General features: G+C 34.0%; 1 protein-coding gene across 1 annotated transcript; it reads left to right on the plus strand.

Annotated features, from left to right (window-relative positions):
• Positions 1-5,292: 5,292 nt before the first annotated feature.
• Positions 5,293-15,914, plus strand: LOC122280888. Its single transcript, XM_043091993.1, has 7 exons — positions 5,293-5,623; positions 5,718-5,852; positions 14,271-14,683; positions 14,762-15,040; positions 15,149-15,461; positions 15,596-15,720; positions 15,813-15,914. The coding sequence occupies exons 1-7, from the start codon at positions 5,540-5,542 to the stop codon at positions 15,823-15,825; spliced, it is 1,362 nt and encodes a 453-aa protein (XP_042947927.1). The 5' UTR covers positions 5,293-5,539; the 3' UTR covers positions 15,826-15,914.
• Positions 15,915-17,490: the final 1,576 nt, after the last annotated feature.

Here is a 17,490-nt window from a genome sequence, read left to right on the forward strand (position 1 = left end):
CGAATTTGAGAAGTGAATTCAAGAAGAAGAAGAAGGATGCATGAAGGTGTTTAACCCTAGGATGAAACGGCACCATTTGGATTAAGCCAAAAGGCGCCATTTCATTAAATTTTAAAGTTTTTTTTTTTTTTTTAACACAGGCCTTAAATAACACCGTTTTACTCATTTAAGTGAAATGACATCGTTTTAGTTAGGTATATGTAAAATATATATATATATATACTTATTACGTCAGCTAGTTCAACGATTTTTTGGAAGGTCGAACAATTGTGGAACCAACTGACGTCGGTTTTGAAGATTTTGTACTGTTGGCAGACCAATTACTTGTCGGTTTCAGCCGATTCTATGCTGCGGTGGCCGGTTAGAGACGATGATGGTTGGTTGGGTCAGTTTTGTACATCCCTAATAGAGCGCTCTGCGTCTGTTCTTTCCTTTGTGCATGAATCAGCGAACCTATTAGTCACTTGCCCGTAAGTTGGGATGACAAGGTTAATGCCCACTAGTCTTGGGGTTGTTGATGCACATTGCATGTCCCCATGCAACGTGCCATGCATGATTCTATTTCTTCTTCCTTTTTCTTTTTTTTTTTCTTTTTTTTTTCAGTAACCGTCCTAACAAAATAAAATGTAAATAAATAATAAATACAATGCACGGATGCTTGTCCATGAAATAAACACAAAGATTTACGTGGTTCGGTATAAAGGCCTACGTCCATGGGTAGTTTGGGGGCATTGATCCACTATATTTGGTAATTTTACAGCTTCTCATAGCCTTACAATGCTCTCAATACAATAGAAGAAATTAGGATTCCTGGGAGGTTGCAAAAGTCGCATTCGCTTAGAGATCTGGAGATGAGCCAATAATCTGAGGGGTCTTTATCTGTAGAGAAATTTGTAGATATGTAGAGAATCCCTCATTTTATAGAAGTTTATTCAATATTTTTAATTTTATTCTGTACCGACTGGTACGGTCGGAATTTTCCATTCTAATATAGTGTTTGGTACACTATACCACCCTGTTCGGTACATTATACCACCATGTTCCATTTCACTTCAAATTCTAGCCATTCCAACCGGAATTGGCATTTCGGTCCCCATTCATTTCAGGTTATTTTTGTAATTTTCTTGAACTTAGATGACGTTTTTGTAAATTTTTAATTTAGATAGTATTTAATTAATTCTATAATATAAAATGTATTTATATAATTTTAATTTTTTTGTAACGTTAAATATGTCCCATTGTTCTCTTTTGTTTTTTTCAATATCATTATTTTTAATAATTTATCTATTCTTTAATTTTTTTTCCTTTGTTGCTATGTCTTAACTCAAGTTTGTGATTTTTTAACATATATTCATTTTATAAATTTTCAATTCTTCCATATATATACACATATACAAGATACACACTTACATATATATGTATTTATTCTATTAGTTGTTAGTTTATATATACATATAAATATTTATATATAATATATAATACGAAATGATATCAGTACCGAAATATTTTGTTCTAGTATCTTAACCAAAATGGTTACCGGAATGATATTCAAAACTTTAGGTCTATTTCCTTATTTAGAGTAGTTGAGACCTATTTGCCTTTTGTCATTTTCACCTTTTCGGATTTGAGTTCACTTCATTTGACTTGTTGGGTTTGGATGTTGGATTGAGTTGAGTTGAGTTGAGTTGAGTCGAATAAATTATTGTTAGAATATTAGTTTTAAATATTATGAGTGTGTTGGGATTTGAAAAAGTTAAATTTTTTATTATATTTTATATAGAAATTTGAAAAAGTGTATGAGGATTTGAAAAATGTGTAATGATGAGATGAAGTGAGTTAAGGAGGATTCAAATCCATTTTTGATGATGGATTTGAATTGGGCTCAAACCCAGCTTATTTGATATCCAAGTCGGTCCATCACTCACAAAGAGCTTGAGACAATACTCCAATTTGGCTTCCAATCAATTAGAGATGTGTTTGATTTATATAAAAAGATTTTATAAAAATAAACAATATCTGATATTTTAAATCTACTTTATATTTAAACTAGTCTGACATACTTAACATATTCATTAATTTATAAAGAGAAGTACTATAACTACAAAAAGATCTCATAAAAATATATAAAGTCATAAACTGATATGACTTCATATGATAAGCTAGATTTACTTTACAGGAAAAATAGTTTTATTTAACGTATTACATTAAATCATATCAATTTATAAATTTATTTTTATAAAATTTCTTCGTGGCTAAAGCATTTATCATTTATAAATCTTTAAGAAATAAGAAAGAAAAGGCATAGCACTTAGGCTGGTTTGGTTTTACAAACCTTTAAAACCATCTCATCTTATCTCAACATCCAAATACAATTTCAAAGTTTCAAATTTTTAAAATTTTCATCTAATCATTACAACTTTCTCAAATTTCTAAACAAATCACAAAAAACAATTCAACTTTTACAAATTTTAAAACAAAAATAATATTAAAAAATTATATTATAACCCTATTTTAATTTAATAATTTTTTTAATTCAACTTTTTCTGTTTCTTTTTCAAAACTCCATAAAAATCTTTACTTAAATTATTTTATTATTATTAATAAATTATCTCATTACCATTCATAAATTTTTCATTTCATTTCATCTCATCTGTACAAGTAAATAAGATTTTAAAATATTAACCTAATAGATACCCTCGAGAAGAAGGAACTAGGAAGTGACTAAAGGAGAGATTTCGCAATAAATTTACCTACCTACGTGATATAAATCACTTCAGGAAAGAGATTTCGCACATAACTTCTTCTTTTTTTTTTTTTTTTAATTTTTATTCAATTCTTAAGAAAATATTTTCTTTAATAAAATTTTATTATTTTTTATGTTTAAAAAGATGAAATTAAAAAAAAAAATCTAAATAAAATTTAAAAAAAAATATTTTACTAATAAATTACTAGTTTTATCCAAATAATTATGGCATCCAAAACTCCTACAAAAAGTTGAGTATCACATATAGTTAGCCGAGATGTGATAAAAGTCGAATAAGATATTATTTTTAATATTATTTTTATTTTAAGATTTAAAAAAGTTGAATTATTTATTATATTTTATGTGAAAGTTTGTAAAAAGATTCTTGCAAACAACCCTTTAGAGCATTAGTAGTGGGTTCAATAAAATTTGGCCAAAACTTGACTAGGAAATTTACTTCTACAAATTTAACTAGTCACTTTTCAACAACACTAAATAACATATTCAACAAAACTATCATTATTCTATTAAAATATTAATGTTGACATTTTTATTTATTTTAATTCTAATTATAATTTAGATATTTATTTGTTATTAAAAAATTATACATTAAATTTTTGACATTCATATTATTATAACGAACAAAATTTTCTAACAGTCTTTTCTTTTTATTTTATTTTTATAAAAGTCATATTTTTTTCATGTATAGTATAGATGCAAATTAAAATAAAAAGTTACACAAATGATTAAATATGTTTAAGAAATAGAGGGAGAGGGAATTTTTTATGCCAAAATAATATTTGGCCAGCATCTACAGATTTGACCAATGAAATTGATGAAAATTAAAATTATTATAAGTTTGTTGAGTTCACTATAGCCTATTTCTATGCTTCACAGTCAAATGTTAGCCAAATTTTAACTTTGATGAACCCTGCTACTAGTGCTCTTACTTGTTTATAAGTGCGATTTCGCATGCCCAGCTGACGCAGCCCAAACTTCCCATGGGTGCTTCTCTGTCTCTCCCCAAACTCTTCAATAAGTTCAATTGAAGGACTCCAAAGGGAAATGAGTACCCACTCTCAGTGGGTTTAAATGTGATAATCTATATCTAATTTTAACTAAAACATCCAGAAATGATCTCAAATGGATAATTGCACTTTTAAATGCAGCACTTTATATATTTATATTATTTTAGATGAGTTAATAATTAAATAAATTTATTAAAATTAATAACAATAATAAAATGCCATTAGTATTAATTAAACTCACACATAACAGATAACTGCATACAAACAAATGCCAGTCTTTCAAATATAAAATATTGTGATTAAAGAATAATTAATTCTATATATAGTTCCCTCTCAAAGTATTTGTTGGAAGATCTTATTACTGCTATTATTGTTTTTATTTTTAATAGTATGGTTTATATTACAGTTAATTGACAATCCATCCTTTTAGTTTATTGAAATGGATTGTATTTTTTTCATTTAAATAACGAGTGTTTATTCATAAAATTTAGTGGGTTAAACACAGAATAATCAAAATAATATATGGGAAATGATATTTGTTTTGATAAAGTATGCAAGTGTCATCTTGATACAGATAGTTTTACCTCGTCGGATATTCATTCTAGTATCTGGAACGCGTGGAGTATATGAAATAGATTACAAACTATTATAACTATGATTCATATTTCATATTCAGACCTCGCTTGCCGGACTCCAAAAAAAGAATTAACCAAAAAGAGTTAAAAAAAAGGGTTAGAAGTTATAAATTGAAATATTTTGATTCTTTTTTTGTTATATTTTCTTTAAAAAAAAAGGGGTAAATTTGAAATCTATATAAAAAAATTTATTTTTTAAAAGTGAATTCAATTTTTTTATTAAATGAGTGCACGAGATCTATAAACTTTAAAATTATATATAACAAAAAAAAACATTATTTTCAATAGTAAATTTCAATTTTTTTAAAAATAAGTAGGTAAAATTTACAAATCTTAAAATTATATTTAACATTACTCATAATGTAGATGTGTTTTACTAAATGTCATGAGAAGATTTTTAACCGAATATAGGGCATTACTGCAGTACTGTAATGAAGTGGTTACTAAACATGAGATCTGGAAACAGGGATGTGGGGAAACGATAACCCGAGATTAATGAAGAAAATTGAAGAAAACAATCACGCAATATAAAATTTACGTAGGTCTGCAACGTAATTATATCCACAAAGATGCGAGGAATTTTATTCATGGAGGAGAAGTTTATAATATACTGTAAAAATACAAGATTTCCTCACAATCACTCCCTCTCTTTCTAGCGCCTTTGCTTCTCCTCTAGCCACGCCTTTCCTTTCTCCTCTAAGGAAAGAAATTCAAGCATTTATGCTTTTCCTTCTCTTTACTTCTCTTTTGTTCTTTTCTTGTTTACCTTGAACATTCTAGCCATCCTACAAGCTGTTACAACTTTTTCTTATTTTATTCGAACCGTACAAGGTGGCAAGTATTCATGGAAGATGAAGTTGGTCCTTTTATTCCAGGCTATGTTCTCTTGGGGGACCCAATGGGCGGCTCAAAAGACTCCCTGCGCGCACTGCTACTGCAGCTGGTCAAGTCTCCAGCTTTAATAACTACAAGGGGCGCACAACCTCGTCCAGAATTAACCATGCTGACAGCACTGGAAAAGAGAGAGGATTTCTGCATTTCTTGACTCTTTTGGGTTTAAACTATAACTAGAGAAGTTTTCTCGGAACTGAGAGGATTTTCTTGGAGCCGAAAGATTAAAGAAACTGAGAAAAATGCAGGGAGGAGGGGAGGCACTCAATTTTCTGGCTGTTCTAACAGTCATCCGCGCTTTCGCTCATGTCTACTCCGTCATCGATGTGATGTCTCTCTATCCCTGTCTTTGAGTAAATCTGTTTGTCTTTTATTTGCTCTGGTAATGAACTGACATGATTATGTGGCGATCAACTGTAGGTTCTAACCGAAACACTGTATGAGATACTAGATTTCTGCGTGGTTGTGGTTGTATTAATGATGCTTCTGGCGGTTCTTGTTTGGCTCCAGAGGGATACTTTTCTTGAATTAAGCCGTGAAATGTCTCGTAAGATTGTGAGTATCTTGAATTTTCACTGTACTAAAAAGTTTGTATAATTTATAGTTATCCTTTTCATATTTAATTTTATTATTGGATTTATACCGGCTATTTGATATATTTTTAAGTAGCTTCTTGAACCAACCACTTAAATAAAAAATTACTTGAAATATAATAATTAAGTCAATTAGCGTACTGAAAATTATAAAATGTTTTGATTCATAATCAGATGTCATTATCTGATTTTAATTTTATATATTTATTCATTTAGTTAAATAAAATATTATTTATTAATATTATTATTGATTTAGGATTCAAAAAGGTTGAATTTTTCATTATATTTTATGTAAAAATTTGAGAAAGTTGTAATGATGAGATGAGATTATATGAGATAAGAAACTTCTTTTATCCAAACGGACGGCCTCATTTGTTTTCACAACACATCTCATCTGATCATTACAAGTTTTTCAAATTTTCACACAAAATAAAATAAACAATTCAACTTTTTTAAATCTCAAAATAATAATAATATTAAAAAATATATTCTAATAATATTTTATTTAATTTAATTTAAGTTTTATCTCAATTCATTTCATCTTATCTGTGAGAACATGAGGCTAACAGTCGTGTGTTTATCATGTTTCTTTTGTGCAAACTCTACTGTTGATTACATGTTGAGGGAGAAGTTTATTTATTTAAATCTCAAAATAATAATAATATTAAAAAATATATTCTAATAATATTTTATTTAATTTAATTAAAGTTTTATCTCAATTCATTTCATCTTATCTGTGAGAATACGAGGCTAACAGTCGTGTGTTTATCATGTTTCTTTTGTGCAAACTCTACTGTTGATTACATATTGAGGGAGAAGTTTATTTATTTTTAATAAGCAAATGATTATATTGATATGAATAGATATAGCCCAAGTACACAAGAAGATATACAAAAAGTCACACCTATTTAGAGAGAAGTAATAGAAACAAGAAAATCATGAAAATCGAGGTCACAACAATATACAGTTGTGGCCCAAAGAAAAAGAGTGCTAACAAAAAATAATTTAAATTCTTCTAATGAGCATTCATTGTCTTCAAATGTTCAATCATTTCGCTTCTTTCATAGGCACTACATGATACAAATTGGAACCATTTTCCACACCTTTGAGATTTGTTGGAGACCTCGTAGATTTATCTAGCTGGCCATGAGCTCTATCACTGTGGCAGGCATTACCCAAGCTAACTCCATTCTATTAAATACTTCATTTCATAATGTTCCAACCACCTCACATTGCAACAGTAAATTATCCACAGTTTCACCATTTTTCCTATACATACAAAACCAATCGAGTATAATCATCTTATGTCCCCATGGTGTATTCGTCTTAAAGATCTTACCTATTGTTGTTGTCCATACAAATAATGCACTTTGGAAGGTGCCTTGCTTCTCCATATCTTTCTCCATGGAAATTTTGTATTCTGTGGTTGTGTAAGTGACTTATAAAAAGAACGGAACGAGAAGGTACCTTTACCGATGGGTATCCACAACATCTTATATGCTCTTTGGGTTCTTGGCATCATGGTATATAGAAGACCAAAGAACTCAATGCTGCCAACTTCCTAGGGGTAAAAATTTGAACCAACCGAACTGAACCGGCCCAGATCGGTTGGTCCGATTTTGAAGCTGTCTAGTTTGGGACCGGTTCTTACATTTTAAAAACTGGTTAAATTTGGTCCGGTTTCGGTTCTTAACTTTTTGGCACCGAACCAGACCAGTTTTATATAAAAAAAACATAATTTTTAATATTATATAAAATATTATATATACATAATTTTTATTTATAATATATGTAATTATATATGAAATAATTATATATTATAATTTATAACATAAAATTTTAATATTAAATATGAACATTTGCTTGATCATATGTTATTAATATAAAATATGTATAACATATAGTATTAGACTTATTATTATCACTATATCATTATAATATATATATATATATATATATATATATATATGTAGTAGTAATACTATAATAGTATAATATATAGTATTAGTACAGCAACTCCCCCTTGCGGGCGGGGGGAGCGGCCCTCCCCTCCCTCTCCTCTCATTTATTTGTTTTTAGGTTCTTTGTGTTTTAATGTTCCTTGAATAAGGCATTCGGGGGTTGAGGTCGAGATGGGGGTGCTTGTTCTCGAGGCCATAGCGCAGGGGCTGAAGGCATGATCTCGTCTGCTTCGTGAACAAGAGAGCAGATCTATTCAAATACCAGAGAGGTTCAGACTTGAGCTGGCCCCTAGCTCTATTCTGGATGTGGCCCATGGCATACGAGCTAGTGGAGATGGAATGAAGACGAGTTGGTCCACAGCGTACGAGCTAGTGCTGGTTAGAACGAAGATGAAATGCCAGAGAAGTGCGTGGAGATGGAATGACGATGAGGTTGCCTTGTAGTCGTAAGGCGACATTTCTCTGATTTGGATACTAGAGAGCAGAGCACTTTTCTATGTGGCCCGCGGAGGACCGCTAGAGAGCATGCATGTATCTGGTAGTTTTCAGACGGCATGGAGGAGCGTGGAGCCGTGAGAGCAATCCTTGTTTGCCCATGGAAGGAATGAGAAGTGCGCCTGGGCTGCTATGAGCAGTGCTTGCATTCCAGCTTGAGCTGTGGAGGAGAAGTATTCTCTGCACTTGCTCAGAGAGGGGGAGCCACACGAAGAGGGAGCAGTAGGAAAAAGAGATGAAACCCTAAGGGGCCCTCCCAATAGTCTGTACTTTTTGTTTGGGCTGCTCCCAAGGTGATTTTTTCAGCCCATGTGTTTTTAGTTTTTTATATTGTGTGTTTTTGAGTAGTTTTCATGTATTTTCGTTTATTTAGTTTGTTTTAGGTAGTATTAGGAAACATTGTCTCTAGGACCTAGACTCCATAGAGTTTGTACTCCACTCCATGGGAGGGGGAGTTGTGCGGGTTGTCTTAGACGATGGTCTAAGACAGAGTTGAGTCTCTCAGACGGTTAGTCTGGAGGCCTGTCTCTCAAATGGTTAGTCTGTTGGTGTTGGACAAAAGTCTGTCAGCAGCAAAGAAACTTGTGGGTTGGAGAGCGAGAAAAAGTTAGAATTTGGCTTGTATTTTTCAGGTCAGAAGTTGTAATTGTCTGTTTAATGAATGAATGGAATAATGTTTCACTATAAAAAAAAATATATATACATATATATATAGTATTAGAATATATTAATATATTAAAAGAATTATAGCATAATATATGTACAATAATATAGACCGAACCGGAACGGAACCGATAAAATTGAAAGTAGGGTAACGGGTCCAGGAGTGGTTCTTGAAAATACAAAACTGGTGTATACTGGTTCAGTCTCAAAATTTGTACAAAATCAGACTGAACCGGACCAGTTATCCCCTAACAACTTTCCAATCTTGGGCGGCTCTAGTGAAATTCATTTTCCATTAGACTAGGTCCCAAGATAACTCCATGCAATTACCAATGAGAAATCTTTTTCACCTGCAATCCTAAAAATTGATGGGAATGAATTTGTTAGGTCTTGATCTCTACACCATAGGTCAGCCTAGAATTTATTCTAGATCCATCGCCTAACACCAGTCTAGTATGCCGATTAAAGATCCCTTACCTCCCTTACCCTCTTCAAATGTGTTTCCAAATTCCCACTCCATAAACCCCATGAACCTCCCTAGTGCACCACCCCTTACATTCCTCCATATTTGCAATCAATCACTGACTTTCATATGGCTTTTGGTTTCCTATTATATCTCCACAACCACTTCCCAAATAAGGTTAGATTGAAAATCCTCAAATTTCTAATACACAACTCACCCGAAGAGACTGGAGAACATACCTTATCCCAATTGAGTAGATGATACTTGAATTCTTCACATATCCCATTACAAAGAAAATCATAATATAGTTTCTCAATATGATTTGCCACACTTACTGGAATTGGAAATACAGATAAAAAAAAATACGTTGGTAAATTAGAAATAGTACTTTTTGATAAGGGTGATCCTACCACCTTTTGAGAGATATAATCTCTTCTAACTTGCTAATCTGCATTCAATCTTCTCCACCACTATATATCAAATCGATATAGATCTTACACTGCCCCCAAAGGAAGACCAAGGTAATTCATAGGAAGAGCAGAAACCTTACATTCAAGTATGCTACCCAGCAACCAGACGTTACAAACATTGCCCACTAGGACAAATTCTGATTTATCAAAATTCACTTTTAACCCAGATGCCACTTCAAAATAAAGGAATAATGCCCTCGATGTTCGAATTTGATTTTTTTTGTGCCTAAAAAAAACCAGTATATCATTTGCAAACAATAAATGAGAGAAGTTAATGGTGCCCCTATTAGGATTACCCACCAAGAATCCCTCAATAAAGCCATTGTTCACAAAGACTAGAATCATTTTACTAAGTGCATCCAGGACAAGAACAAATAGGAGTGTGGGCAAAAGATCTCCTTTTCTTAGGCCTTGAGGGCTGTTAAAGAAACCATTTGGGCTGACATTCACTAATACTGAAAACCTCATCGTTGAAAGACACCATCTAATCCACGAGCATCATTTCTCCCCAAAACCGCACCTCCCAAGCACATAGAGTAAGAACTCCCAATTAACATGATCTTACATCTTCTCCATATCTAACTTACATAGGATTCCTAGCTGGCCCAATTTTAGCCTATTGTCTAGGCATTCATTAGCAATGAGGATTGAATCCAGAATTTGCCTATCTTTAACAAAAGTATTTTGGGGTTTTGTAATGATCCTCCTCAAAACTTCTCCTAACCGATTGGCAAACACCTTAGAAATAATCTTATATATTCCATTCACAAGGCTAATAGGCCAATAATCCTTCACCTCTGAGGACCCAATCTTCTAGGAATGAGTGCTATAAATGTGGTATTGAGGCTTTTCTCAAATTTCCAGAATGAAAATAATTCTTAGAATACTTTTATTAAATCCACCCTTACCACATCCCAACAAGTTTGAAAAAATCCCCTGGAAAAGCCATCGGGGCCAGGTACTTTATCTTTGACCATTCTCCTTACCACGTTGTGTACCTCTAACTCCTAAAAGGGCCGCTCCAGCCACGAAGCCTGTTGTGGATCAATGGACTCAAAGGCTAGTCCATCAAGTTTTGGCGGCCATCCCAAATATTCAGAAAGTAAGTGTTTAAAAAATCTCACATGCTCCCTAATCACAAGAGCCTCCATATAGTCAATTCCATCTATTTTCAACATCTTAATGGTGTTAGTTCTCCTATGGGAGTTAGCCACTCTCTGAAAGAACTTTGTGCTGTAGTCTCATTCTTTTAACCATAAAGCCCTTGATTTTTTACGCCAGGAGATCTCCTCCAATAACACAACCCTTTCTAATTCTACCTTTAACTCAACCTTCCGAGATGCTTACTCCATAGAAAGTGCCCTCCCCTACTGAGTACTCTCTACTTCCTGAAGCTTCTCTAGCATGGATTTTTATGGTCTCTTACATCGCCAAAAGATTGAGTATTCTATAGTTTTAAATAATTTTTTAGAGCTTTCAATTTACTTGCAAAAATGAAGTTAGGGGTGCCATTAATTTGATAACAATCCCACCATTGCCTAACCCTTTCCACAAAACCTTTAGTTTTTAGTCACATGTTTTTGAACTTAAAATACCAACACCTTCCCTTAATACCTCCACAATCTAGTAATAATGGAAAAATGATCCGAGCATAGATGAAGCAGTCTCTTTTGACAAAACTCCAAATAATGAGTTTCCCACTCCGATGATACTAAAAATCTGTCCAATCTAGACCAAGTATGATTATTGGACCATGTATAAGCACCACCCATGAGAGGAATATCCATCAAATCCAAGTAAAAAATACACTCTAAAAATTCTGTCATTGTTGGTTGTAATCTGCTGTCATCAGAGCATTCCCTAGGAAACCTTGTAACATTAAAATCACCACCTATGCTTCATGGTAAATTCTACCAACTATGAATTCCAGTAAGTTCTTCTCATAACATTCTTCTATTACTGTCCATATTCAGCCCATAAATACCGAAAAAAGCTCATAAATAATTATCATCAATATTCCTGTAGGAACATGCTACAATATACTCCCTAATAAATTCCTTCATTTTCTCTACCACCCTTATATCTCACATCACCAAAACACCTCCTGAAGTCCCATCAGAAGCAAAGTAAACCTAATCCACGTAAGTACAGCTCTATAAACTCCTAACAACTCTCCTGGGGGTAAATTTCAGCTTGGTTTCCTCAATATATCCGCCTTCCACCCACGAAACATGTTTTTCACCCGAAGGCATTAATTTGCCTCATTGAGTCCTAAGACATTCCAAGATACAATCTTGGGCTTCATAAAAATGGAGCTGACCCCCACCCTTTAGCTCTTTCTCTACTTGAACTTGAACTATTCTCATAGTTTAGAGACCATGTTAGCCTCTTTAACTCCCGCTGTTTTTTAGAATCTGACTTCTTCAACTGATTGTGTCCAACTTCAATGGCTGTTAGTAAAGCTATGAATTGTTCCTCAAAACCCTTACACTCGATTCCAATATAGTGCTGGATCTCATTTACTTATGTAGCACCCAATCAAAGACACTAGCCTGGTCTGGCAACAAGTATTTTAGAGGTATCGAATCCCCCCTCCCCCCCCCCCCCCTCCATGTCCATCTCATCTCTTGATGTCCACTATGTCTTCATTGGCACATCAAGATCTTCTACAAGGAAAATAGACCTTCCATCCCCCCAGAGGGGTCATTTGTGACAATTAGCATCTGTGAAAATTCCAAATCTTTCCCCTGTCACTTTCTATCTCTGAAAATAGAACTTGGGCGACTTCTAGAGGTTGTAAAACAGCCACCAGCACTGTTACCGACAGAATCTTGAGAGGAGGCTCAGCACCTCTATCTGTTGGCATTGTCTATCCAAGATTAGCCTAAGAATCGACACTCAGCTTTGCTACAACGATGTTATCTCTGGTGACTTATGTGTCTTCCAGCGGTGTTATCACTATCGTCTCCACTTGCTAGCTCACCATCGACAACCTCTCGATCGGGATCAAGGTCTTCCTCGTCGTCTCCCCCTGCTGCCTCCTACCGATGGATGGGCCACCGTCGCCTCCCACTCTACCTCTTTGCACGGGTTGGGCTTCATAGGCTATCTAAAGTTTGCTTTTGCCCTTGAAGTGCCCCATAGGCCTTGGCCCATTGCCCTTTACAGTTGATAGTCCCACACTGGCCTCTGCTTCACCCCTGGTCAATTGCCCCATAGGCTCTGTTCTCCCTCTTGGTCCATGCCCACACCTGCTAATTTCCCCTCTCATGGTTCTGCTCCAATCTCAGGCCCACCTCACTTGCCTCCTCAACGGACCATATTAGTAAACAAACTTGCTCCTACAGTGCCATCAATTGCTCTTGCATTTATTTTAAAGTACCATGCATGCCATTCTTTGACAAGCCAACAAAGGACCTGCCACCACCTCCTTCCATCATATGATTGAGACTGCATACTAGACCTCACCTCCAGTAGCCTCTACGAGCAACCTCCTCCTTGTAAATCACACTTTTTTCTTCCATGGAGATCTCTCCTTGCGTAGCAGCCATTTTCCTCCAACCCCTTCCCTCCACATCTTCAGGGATGAAGATGAAGTTACGTCTTCCACCAGCGCCATAAATCTTCCATGGGCATCTGAGCATTTATGTGCTATAAAACTTCTATCACCTTCCCTTGTCGTCACATACAGCTCCTTCATCCCACTCCTCAAGCTTTCCTCCAAGGTTTTGATAAACCATTGTAGCTAAGCTTTCCCAAGTCTTAGCTCCTTCATTACCCTCAAGCTTCTCTCTATAAGGAGCACCACAGCTTTCCCAAGCCTCCCTCCTTCTTCAAAACGAAGGCTTCTGATTCAATGACTAATCTTATTAGACCTCCCATGTTCAACAACAAATATCCTACACATTCTAATCAACCACAGAACTCGGCGTTAGACCCCACACTCCTCATCGGAATGATGAATGTACGAAGAGAAAATATGTGAAGCCAGTAAAGAGTAGATAATGTTTTTCAAATAATTACTAGCACCACCAATGACTTTTACTCGATTACCTAATTGCCGTTGAATGATATGGATGATTAAAGTTTAACTTTCTTCTGATGTTATGCCTTCTAACAACTCCATACCAACTAGGAGAGCTAGTATTAAATCATAAGATGTGAATTGCCTATATGGGCATCTCTTATAAGTAAGGACTAGGGCATACATTTCAAGTTAATAATACTCAGCACTCTATGCATCCATTTGTGTATATTAAAATTCTATATCCATTATTGTAGCAAATAAAAGTACTGTTTTTAATTTTGTAGTTAGATAATTATCACAGGTTAAGAATTCGGGAAATATTATTCGACTGTTGGACCCAAGGGCATACTTCTCTCGTTGCCATTGCCATACCATAAGGGAAGAAACTAGTGGTTTCATGATTCAAAGACTGAAACATGATGTAGTGAAAAGAATCCGTGATGGAGTTTATCATGTCAATGTAGAGAACATAGGAGATGTCGTATATAATGTTGCACCCCGGGATAATTCAATAAGTAGAGAATCCTACAATTTGGCAGCAGCATGCTCTAATGAATTTGTGTTGAAGAGTCTTTATTATTTCTATCCGAACTGCAACCAAGTTTGCTATGTAATGGAGTACTACCAGCAAAGTCTTGAGCATTGGTTGCAAGAGAATTCTCTCTTTGATCATCAAGTAAAAAATCTGAATCCAGAGTTTCTTCAGATTCTTAGGTAATAATTTGATTATTTGTCTTCTTGGATTCCAAGTTTTAGAGTTTTACTTGTTTCCTTCTTCCTTTATGTGGGTAGGGATGTTCTGAGGGGCATTGATTATCTCCACTCTGTGAAAAAGAGATGTCATCGAAATTTAAGTACGTTAAATATTGTGATAGTAAATGGTCGGGCAAAGATTACAGGAATGGTAAATGATGCCTCAACCTCAAAGACTAAGCAAGATGATCATTTGGATTATAAGCACTTGGCCAAAGTTATTAGGACTTGCTTTGGGAGCAAACAACAAAACATTCCAACAGAACTTAAGTTGTTTCTTACCTATATTTCAAGATCAAAATATTCAAAATCTAGCCGGTATGTGAATAGACTGCTTGAAACCTATCTGTTTACATATACATGCATAAAAGCATACATATATCTGACTTGAAATAGCAATCTCTAACTTTTCCTGATCTGGTTCAGGTTGCTCAATATTAAAAATCATCCAATATTTTTATCCCCTTTACAAAGATTGTGCTACAGGGTGACTGCTTATACGTTCTTGTATTTTGGAAAATCAAGAAAGTCCTTTGTGTTGACACTAAATAACAAGCTCCAAAAAAGCAAGTGGAAGGACAGGGTTGATATATTTCAAGAGGTGCTTGATTGCCGTGAGAAACTGAAGCATTTGTCAAAAAGACAAAGGAGAGAGTTTATGTATAACCAGTCTGCCATATCTTTTATGAGGTTTGCCAGAAATGTCATTGTGCATCTTAATGACAATTTCAGTCGAGATGTAAGTTAAATACTTGAACCTGCATGGTCTATAATTGAACTAATTATATATATATAGAACTAATTATATATATATATATATATATATATATATATATATATATATATTATGGATTTTGTTTCCTGGTGATATAGTTAGTTAACAAGAAATTGACAGTAGAAGTGGTTGAGGAAGAGCTTAATACATGCATGCCCGAGTTCATGCCTATCTTACATGAAGTCCTTGTTGACCATGGCCATCTTATGATTGTACATGATGCGTAAGTGGGTGGTGATGAGACACTGTTTAGTTGATTGTTTGTTTTATGTGGCCTGTCAACTTTGGGTAACTTGCTTTGATGATCTTTTGCAGGGTTCTCAAGTGAAACTATTAGGATATTATTTCTCACAAATGGATATATATATATGAGACAGGTTTGCCAATGATAATGCTTTGATTATCATATTTTTATTACATTTATTTCTTCTTTCACTTTTTTCTGAGTGCTGCTATATATACCACAACTTGTATTATAATCATTTGGGTTGTATCTAATTTGTTTATTTCTTCGGCCTCAAATTTTGTCTTTTTTGTTGTTCTTATTTCTAGGCCTTGCGAATCTTCATTGTTTTATTTGGTTTTCTAAAACGAATACTTTTTTAACAAATAATAAGAACATATCACTGTACAATATATGATTTAGTTCTTGACCCTTGGTATACACAGAACTAAAAATGACTGCGAGACCTTCGTGAAGGCACTAACTATACCCGTAGTTCTTGCCCACATTGATTTGGCCAACATTGATTTCGATGCATTGAACAAAGATGAATAGAAATATGTGTATAATTAAAGCCTTTCATTATATATGTTCTTGATAGTAGTAAATCTGCAGGTGATCGATGTGATATTTTAATTCAATGGTTGTTAAAATGAGTGTGTATTAATAAATGTATAGCAACTGCGTTTGTACCTGTATTTGTATGAATTGTATGTGTGCGCATGTGTGTATATATCTTGAGAGAGATATATGTTGAGTAATATAAGTTAATACTCATGACTTGACTCGACATAAATACTATTCACAAATATGAATTGTTACCCCTGGTATAGATGGCAGAAGCCATAGGTGGATCCATAGCCTAAACCTTAGTTTAAGGCGGATGCATATTTAGGTTGAAACTCAAGATCTAGTAAATGCCAAATTAGTCGGGACTCACTCAAAAGCCATTAAGCCACCACTCTTTGGTGCCAAAAAGATAATTCTAAGCCCTAATTGTCTTAATATAAGCTAATTGGTGAGGTAGAAGTTCAATAAGAGGAAACTCCAAAAATAAAATCTACTTCTATTTCTTGCCTCTACGATTTTATTACAGCAGTGATTTTTCCTTGCAGTGCTTCAATGAATACTTCCAAGTAGTGAACTCCTAGGTAGCTTCATTAAGTTGCAAACCTTGCGCGACCTCTCGTGTACAAGAAGGTCTTTGATGAACCTATATATCAACACTAAAGAAAACATCCTCAGTACAAGAAATATCGTGTTTTTTCATTAATGTTTTTTATGGCAGAAAACATCATTTTTGTGGGAAAAACTCTATCATCACCAATTTTATTTGTGGAAGACTCCTAATATATAATTCGCCACAAAATTATTTATCCCACGAAAAATCCAAGTCGTGAGAAATACCTGGTTGTTCCTATGACAAATCCCGTGACAATAGCCTTCTATGCTTGTAGTAAAAGTACATTTACTTTCATTATTGTTTGTGGGAATATGACCATTTGTCACAAGAGGTATTGGTTGGTATTAGCATTAAGAATAAGCCTTTATCAACAAAATATTCAACAAAGCTGGCCTATGGAAGACTCACACTACACCTAAACTTATATATTCTAAAAAAATTAGTTAACATTACAATTAGAATACTTTATTTTAATTATTATAAAGAGTAATAACTTTTCATTTCCATGTGATCATGATGTGAAATCTCACCCATTTTTCTAAATCAATTCAATGTATTATCAAATTAGGGGAAGAATATGCCAACTT

This window comes from Carya illinoinensis, chromosome 11 (assembly GCF_018687715.1).
Source record: "Carya illinoinensis cultivar Pawnee chromosome 11, C.illinoinensisPawnee_v1, whole genome shotgun sequence".
Classification (NCBI taxonomy): Eukaryota; Viridiplantae; Streptophyta; class Magnoliopsida; order Fagales; family Juglandaceae; genus Carya; species Carya illinoinensis.